The sequence below is a fragment of the Portunus trituberculatus genome, chromosome 32 (genome assembly GCF_017591435.1).
Source record: "Portunus trituberculatus isolate SZX2019 chromosome 32, ASM1759143v1, whole genome shotgun sequence".
NCBI lineage: Eukaryota > Metazoa > Arthropoda > Malacostraca > Decapoda > Portunidae > Portunus > Portunus trituberculatus.
The window spans coordinates 16,091,326-16,100,133 of NC_059286.1; the positions used below are offsets into that span (position 1 = coordinate 16,091,326).

The 8,808-nt window shown below is 46.7% G+C and overlaps 1 protein-coding gene across 2 annotated transcripts; it reads right to left on the reverse strand.

The window, feature by feature from the left end:
- Positions 1 to 1,154: 1,154 nt before the first annotated feature.
- LOC123512065 lies at positions 1,155 to 3,836 on the reverse strand. 2 transcript variants are annotated; one of them, XM_045268244.1, is made up of 2 exons: positions 1,411 to 3,836; positions 1,155 to 1,216 (listed from the first exon to the last, which is right to left on the reverse strand). In XM_045268244.1, the coding sequence occupies exon 1, from the start codon at positions 3,408 to 3,410 to the stop codon at positions 2,679 to 2,681; it is 732 nt and encodes a 243-aa protein (XP_045124179.1). In that variant the 5' UTR covers positions 3,411 to 3,836; the 3' UTR covers positions 1,155 to 1,216; positions 1,411 to 2,678. The 2 variants fall into 2 exon arrangements, with proteins under 2 accessions (XP_045124179.1, XP_045124178.1); XM_045268243.1 differs by having other exon boundaries at positions 1,411 to 3,835.
- Positions 3,837 to 8,808: the final 4,972 nt, after the last annotated feature.

An 8,808-nucleotide genomic window follows, 5' to 3' on the forward strand; every position in this document is an offset into this window, starting at 1 on the left:
ATGCACTGTATCTAATTTCTTGTTCAGTTTGGGGATCCAGTGTTGGTGTCATATAGTAAGTTATAGATGAGTATCCTGAATCTCCCAATAAGTAGTGCCCTGTATACCCTTTATTTAAAATTTTTGCTAAAGCTTTGTATTAAAAAAAAAAGATTGCAGCTGTCATGGACACTTCCTGGCCAACTACTAGAGATATTTGTGAAACACTTTGGTATGACAAAAAAATGCCATCACATTGAATGCGAGGAAGCCTTTCCTGCAATGACACAGTTCTGCATTGTTTCTCACAGGGCTAACAATTGGAATTAAGATTCCATCTACACAGCCGATGACACCTAACATGCCACCAAAAAGCTGCAGGAACACTGCAGCCTGTGGAAAGAGACAATATTACTTGTCTGGTTATTTCCAGTTGTACCTGGGAACACCACATACGTATGCTCCACAAGTTTTCATGACATTTCATAATGCAACAGATTAACAACAATAACAACAACAAAATACTACCAACATTCACTTACATTTATTAACGTTAACTAATATTTTTTTTTATCAAGGAAGCAAACTGTGGGTTATGTATTGTATTAATGCATATTACGTGTATGTGGCAACACTGTGTATTTCTCTGCGCATTCAGCTAGCACGTGAGCCAGTGCTCCCGAGTCGCTACTGGCCGCCATTTCCTACCCTTTGTAGCTCTAAGGACAAGTAAAGAATCTACGTGTACTGCGTGTATGTCTGCCCCTTACTTAGGCATACACGCCCTCCATTATACATCCCGCAACCAACATGGCGCAGTGACGACACGTCTTGTCCCTGGAGACATCAGTTACGAGGGGAAAGAACTCATCCCAGTAGCCGGCGGCGCCATCACGTCGTCCCGCCACCAGCTGTGAGATTGCTGACGTGTGCTACGACTGTGTGCTGCGGACCCGTGGTGTTACGTGACAGTGCAGTGCAGTGCAGTGCAGCATGTGGCAGTGTATTACAGTGCAGTGTGCGGCGGTATAGTGCAGTGCAGTGCCCGGCAGTGTTTGCATCCAGGTGCCGCCCTGTTTTAGTGGTTGGGTACGTCTCTTTGCCCAGAACGAGCGCAGCGCGACACATCTCTGCTCTCTGTCGAGTCCCGCAAGACACTGACTGCGCTGCCATCAGTGTTGCCACGCCTTGGTGACTGTGGCTACCTACATCCACGGGAATTTTCCCCTACATTCCCCTACACGGAAAAAAAAACTTATGCATCATATATATATATATATATATATATATATATATATATATATATATATATATATATATATATATATATATAAGAGAGAGAGAGAGAGAGAGAGAGAGAGAGAGAGAGAAGTAGAGTCTATAGAATTATATATACAATATAATAAACAAAGGTTATTAAATTATACTTACATTCTCGATACTGCCTCTGGACTTTCTAGAAGGATGGTTTAATTGGCTCTAATCAGCAAGAACGTAATTATTTTCATTTTCAGTGTATTTTGCAAAGTATCTAGACCTTGCACATGAATAGTGCTTAACCAAAGACGATGTCATATCAAAGGTTGAGGGAAAGCTTTCAGAAGTTTTGATAATTGATTCCAATGTCTTTACAGACAGTTTATTTCGCAGCTTTGTTTTATTGTTATTGAGTTTTGAAAATGTTCTCTCAACCTCTGCTGTGCTTTGCGGCAAAGCTGTTAGTTTGAGCATGAAAGTTGCTATTTTCTCATATGAAGGTACATCTCTCATATGCTTCCAGAATTCCACAATAGTTTTGTTTTCCCAAGCACTTTTTCTGACTTCTTCATCAACAAGAATAGATCTCCACTGTCTGTCGATGGTTTGCACGTCAACTTCAGGAAGAAGACGCGGTAACTTCCGATACAACACTGCTGCAGAGCCTACGTCAGCTTTGTCCTTTAGAATTCTTTCATGATTTACATCTTTCAGTCCCACAAGCACTGGATCCGACAGATCAATCCTTTTCAGTATTTGGCAGCATGCAATTTTATACCAGTCTCTGCACCGTGAAAGAAAGCTCTCCTTTTCATGCGGCTTCATTTTTGTTAACGTTTCACTAGCAAGTATACCAGGGTATACTTTATCTACTGGCAGCCATTTTGTTTGATCTTCAATAGCTGGAAGCTTGTAGGTAACAAATTCTCTTTTCATGAAATTCAGAATAAACATTCGAAGAACTCTTTCAGTCTCTGGTAGCAGCATATGTAACTTAAAGCTATTAGACTGAAAAAGTTTGTTCAAGCCAACAAGATCGCCAAGAACAAAGCTTGTGAATTCCAGGGTGGCTTTGACATAGGGATTCTTCAAGGTTCGTAGTATTTTGTCCGCCTGCAAGGTTTTCATGTCATGAGCCTCTGCTGTGAAATACAACTCCAGTGCAGACCACTGTGCAAGGATGCGTTCTACGCATTGTGAGATCGACAGCCACCTTGTCTGACAAGGTTTCAACAGTTTATGTGGATCACACTCAGCGAAGTGTTGAAACTCTTCATAACTCTTTTGACGATTAGGTGATAATTTGAAATAGTTATAGATGTCATGTATGAGCTGCTCTGCCGTTGCTGACAAAGCTTCACAAGCATGGCCAGCAACTAAATGGAATGTGTGACAAAAGCATTTCACAACAAATAAATCTGGCACGACATCTTGTAACTTGGTTAGCAGTGAATTTTATCTCCCTGCATCAGATTTTCTCCATCAGAGGCATAACCAATCACTTTGTCCCACCCAATGCCATCTCCTTCTAAGGTTTCTTTCAGCAGCTCAAACAGGCCTTCTGCACTGCCATCATTTACAGGGAGCAGGCGGTAGAAACGTGTAACTGGTTCATAGGTGTCACTTTTCAAAAATCTCATATTGACACAAAATGTTTTGTTCATTGTGAGATCTGTTGCTTTATCACACAGCACTGAAAATCCACCAGACAAAGCAACTTCCTGCATGAGCTTTTCGTGTGCATATGGTGATAAACATTCTGTCAAAAGATATGTTCCCTTGGTTCTGTTACAAGTCATACTGTTGATTGCTTTTGAGTCATCTGCCACAAAATGGAGTGTACTCACCATGTCATCAAGACAGTTGAAAGACAAATTCTTTCGGGCCACCATTGCCACAACATTTAATTCTGCTTTAATCCTTTTTTCATCTTTAGATTCCACAAACATGGTCATCCGTTCATTTGACTTAATTTGCTTAGCAAGTCTTATATGAGTAGACGATTTTGTGTGACCAGTAAGCTCAGATTTCTCTGCCACAAGCTCCTTATCACACACTTTACAATGAGCTTTTCCACCAGTTTTTCCAGCAGTGAGCCATCCTGAGGCCCAACTCTCTTTTTCCCACTCCGCCCTGTATCTTTGAGAGCGATAATTCTTTTCAACTTTAGGCATGATCAGTGATTATTATTCCTTTTGAGGTCAGTAACACAATATCAATGACACAATTCAAGTGGCCGCGCCGCGTGTCTGAAGTCAGCGTTAGTGCTGTATAACTGACTTGCCGCAGGCAACTGGTCAACTGTGTAAGACTGTAAGTTAGGCGGCTGTCGGCCCGGCCAGACAGACTACAAACAGAATTCATACGTGTATGCTACGAAGTTTTCACGTACTATAAAACATCATCACTTAGTCTACGTTGTTAATATGTGTTATTTTAATAAAAATACAAATACGTTTAAATGTTAGACTATTCATGACAAAGTTTTTGTTACGAATCAGTCCCATAATTTGGTAAAAATCAAAGGAATCTATAGTAACGGGGTTAACAAATTCACGTCTCGAACAAGAATGACCAACGTATCCCTCTCCTCCCACCACCTCTCTCTCTCTCTCTCTCTCTCTCTCTCTCTCTCTCTCTCTCTCTCTCTCAGCAACTTGCACGACATTTCATGTGTGCAATATTATATTTGTAAATTTGTCTGTCTGTCTGTCTCTCTGAATTTTTCCCCTACGTTCCCCTACGAAACAACGATTTTCACCGTAGGTGCCCCCTACTCCCTACAAAGCCCTGAAATCCCCTACCGTAGGGATTTTCCCCTACGCGTGGCAACACTGGCTGCCATCAGTGTTGCCAGATCGCTGAGCTCAATTCTGGCTAAATATGGTACAGAAACTGACTAAAATTGGCTAACTTTAGATGGAAATTGGCTAATAATAATGGCTAAATTCTCAAAGCCTACCAATAACATTTGGTGATGTACTATTGCCTTACGTATATGTATGATAATAAATATAATGAATGTACTTATATTAAAAAAATCGGGAATTTTCTACTTGAGAAATTAATTTTCATCTGCCATGATGAAAATTGATGAAAATGGCTCACTGTTTTTCAAGTGCTTCTTACTTTTTGCATGTTCCTTTGTATCATAAAGTTTTGCTCTAATCACTGCCTTACAAAATTTACAATGTACATTATTTGCATCACCTGGAATTTCCATTATCCATTCCTTACAGAAGTCCTCTTGAAGCCATTCTTTTCTAAATTTCTGTGTGTACGGTTGCTTTGGCATCTTGATAATAGGCTATTCCCCACACTGATATATATATATATATATATATATATATATATATATATATATATATATATATATATATATATATATATATATATATATATATATATATGCTAATATTCAGAAGAGGGCAAATCGAGCACAGGCTCCACGCACGATGGGCTCAGACTGAGAGCTCCCTCGTCTTAGACGGTAGACCTGTATCCAACCTGTAACCCATTTCGTGAACTGGACGCGTCCAAGACCTAGGATCTGACCGTCTGAGTCGTATCCGTTTCACTGTTTACAATTATTTCTTTTATTTTATTTACTCGGAATGTAGGAATACTACTATTAATACTTATAAATGTATGTAATTGTAAGATATTTATTTTTTTTTATCTTATTTACTTGGAATGTAGGAATACTACTATTCATACTTATAAATGCATATAATTGTAAGATATTTACTCACTTGTCCCTATAAATAATGGCTAAAAAATGGCTAAATCTTTTGAGATTCTGGCTGCTTTTTCTGGCTAATGGCTAGATCAATTTTTTTCTGGCTGAATGATTAAAAAATTGGCTAGATCTAGCCAGAAACTGGCTAATCTGGCAACACTGGCTGCCATTACGAGTGCGGTGTGCCCAGGGCTTCCATGAGTTGATGAAATCTTACCCTAGATTTTTGTCGATTTTACCCTAGATTCGAGTGTTTTACCCTAGATTGTCGAAGTTGCCCATTAATTGTTGATTTAAATATTGCCCTCCCCACCCCCAAACACACACGCATGACAAAACACTACAGCCACTACTGTGGCTGCTCTGTGGACTTGTCCTCGCAGGTGACTGATTCTGTGTGTGAACTGTGATCTAACCGTCCGAAGGTTCAAAACGTGTACGCGTAGTAGACGGGTGAGTGGAGACTGGGGAGAAAGGGATGGGGTGGGAGGGTGAAGGGATGATACAAGTCACGGGGATGATTGTGTACATGAATCGAACATGAAAGAGAACCAGCCTGCCACCAGATTGGCACCATTCCAAGCACACCTATCCATAAAGCGGCAGATTACCCTAGTTTATGCATTACCCTAAACACTACCCTAAGAAGAGTCCAATTACCCTAGTTTAGGGTATTTTACCCTAAAATGGAAGCACTGGCGTGCCGTGAGCCCGCGCTTACCTCCTAGCTGCACCTCGCTGCCTGCCTGCCCAGCTGTCTTCCCGCCACACCACGCACACTGACACATTTGCTCTTACATCTACGAGTGATTCCTCGGCATGGCGAGGCCAAAACAACGTCCCAAGCCTCCCAGACGAGTAGAGGAGAAAGATGAGGGGACGCCGGGACAACCAGACAGCCTGTCACAGACGTTGTCTGGTACTACCGCAGGCGCGGGTGACGCGGCGGCCCCGGACACCACCGCCCCACCTCCGCCCGCCACCCCACCCACCACCACCACTCCACCCAGGTCGCCACACCATGCACCTTCTCACACACCTGTCTATCCTGATTTCTCAGTATTCTTCCAATGGTTTGCTGACAGGGAGCCGGCCGCTCAACGTGAGATGGAGGAACAACGCCGGGAAGACAGAGCTGAGTTTCGTGCTCTGTTAACCAGCCTCACTTCTTCCCAGGGCGCGCCCGGTGCGGCTCCGACGAACCCCCAGACGCTTGGGAGTCCTGGCGGTGCACAGAGCGGCTCCGGTACCCACCCACCTGTGCAGAAAGCAGCTGTCACACCTCCGCCGCCACTGTCACACGACGTGACGTACCAAGTGTTTCGTGAGTGGAGGAGACGTTGGGAGGACTACGCGACGATGATCGACCTGCCCAGCCTGACGCTGCCTAAACAGAGGATCCAGCTACGTATGTGCCTCACTCTGGAGACGCAGAGGGTGTTAGAGCACACATTACAGGTGTCGCCTACCTCTCTCAAGCCAGTTGATGAAGTGCTTGACATTCTCCAGGCTCATATACGTGACTCCAACAACGAGGCATTGCGTCGGCGAGCCTTCACTAGCTGTCGGCAGGCGAGAGGCGAGCCCTTCTCCGAGTTTCTCGTCCGACTGAAGAGCCTGGCGGAGGAATTCGACATCTGTAAGGCTCACCACCTGGACTGTGAAGAGGCTTGGATGAAGCACGGTATCCTGACAGGCGTCCACGACGAGGAATTGGTGACCAAGATTGTGTCCCTCGACGCCGCCTCTACTCTTGCTGACGTCATCAACGTATGCAGGGTCCACGAGGCGACGCGGTCAGCCGCCTCTGCCATACGTGCCTCACCTACAGTGTCTGCTGTGTCAACGTATAAACAGACGAAGAAAGCAGCACACAAACCTGGAGTCCCCCCTCGCCAACCTTCACCCACTCATCGGGCGCCCACCTCCTGCGGCAGCTGCGGCAGGCGAGACCACGGCCCGAAGGGCTGCCCAGCAACGGGTGTTACATGCAGAGGTTGTGGGAAGACTGGCCACTACGCTTTGATGCCCAAGTGCCCGAGAAGCCGAAAGGGAAAGAGGGAAGACACCCCACCTTCCACGTGGTGCGGTTACAGTCTCTCACAACGGACCCAGGGTCTCATGAGGGCCCACCTGAGGCTTCATGTCAGTCTCCTACCAGTACTCGTGATGACCCGACACCTCCTCCTACTGTACGAGTGGAAGTGTTGCATGACGATCACTTTGGAGGTCTGGACTTCATTCCCGACACTGGTGCCGACACGACGGTCATCGGCCCACAGCACTTGAGAATGTTGGGCATCGACAGACAGGCTCTTGGTCCTCCTCCGCCCCTTGCCTACTACAACGCTGATGGGACGAAGATGTCTGCTGCCCTCGGTTCGCTCCAGGCCACACTAGTCTACGGCGAGCTGTCTTGCACGGGCTGGATAGATGTGCAGGGTTCGTGGAACACCCCACTTCTGTCCCGTGAACACTGTCGTGCTTTGGGGATCGTGCCTCACGACTTCCCTGCTCAGATTTTCTCAGCACGAGGCAGTGTCGCCAGTGTAAGGGAGGCGACAAACGCTCCAGCTCCACGTTCCAGCGTGCCTGCGTTACCTCTTCTCAGCACCACTTCCCCAGACGCAGCGAAGGAGTACTTCTTGAGGGAGTACCAGGATGTCCTCTTGACAAAGGATTCCACACAGGATGCTCCACTCAAGCCGATGTCTGGACCGCCGATGAGGATCCACTTACGAGACGACGCCCAGCCGTTTGCTGTCCACACGCCGAGGCTTATTCCTTTGGCCTACAGGGACGCAGTGAAAGCTGAGCTGGACTCTATGGTGGCACGAGGCGTTATTGCTCCTGTTGGTGACGTCCCATCTTATTGGTGCCATCCGATGGTTGTTGTGCCGAAACCTGGTGGAGGTGTCAGGATCACTACGGACCTGAGTAAGTTGAACGCACAAGTATCTCGGCCTGCACACCCATCACCCACGCCTTTTGCAGCCATCCGGAGCGTCGATGCCAGGGCACGCTACTTCACCACGATTGACGCGTTGTGTGGATATTGGCAGATACCCTTGCATGAGGACGACCAGGCCCTGACTACGTTCATCACTCCATATGGGCGCTTCAAGTACCTCCGAGGTCCCATGGGTTTCGCAGCCACAGGCGACGCCTTCTGCCTCCGAGGAGACATCGCGCTACAGGGAGTGCCACAGTGTGTCAAAGTCGTGGATGACATTCTCGTGTACGACGAGGATTACTTCACACATCTACGCCACGTTAACGACATCTTGGCCAGATGCCGAGCCCATGGCATCACTTTAAATGCCAAGAAGTTTGTGCTGGCGGCTCCATCAGTGTCCTTCTGCGGCTACAGGCTCTCCCATGACGGCATCGCAGCAGACCCTGACAAGGTTCGGGCCATCACTGAGTTTGCTACGCCTGCTACGTTGACCGACCTTAGGTCCTTCATGGGCCTTGTCAACCAGCTCGCCAGCTTCTCGCCCGACCTCGCTGCCACTGCTGCGCCTCTACGCCCACTTTTGAGCCCCAAGAAGTCGTTTGTGTGGACGCCCGACCATGAGCAAGCCTTCCAACGTGTGAAGATGGCCTTGGCCAGCCCACCAGTCCTTGCTGCCTTTGACCCTGCTCTCCCTACGACTCTGCAGACCGATGCTTCCCGCCTGTATGGGCTGGGTTATGCCCTACTGCAGGACCACGGTGGTGGACAGCAGCGTCTCGTCCAGTGCGGCTCACGTTTCTTGACGGATACAGAGACCCGATATGCGACGATCGAGTTGGAGATGTTAGCTGTCGTATGGGCCATGGGGAAGACCAAG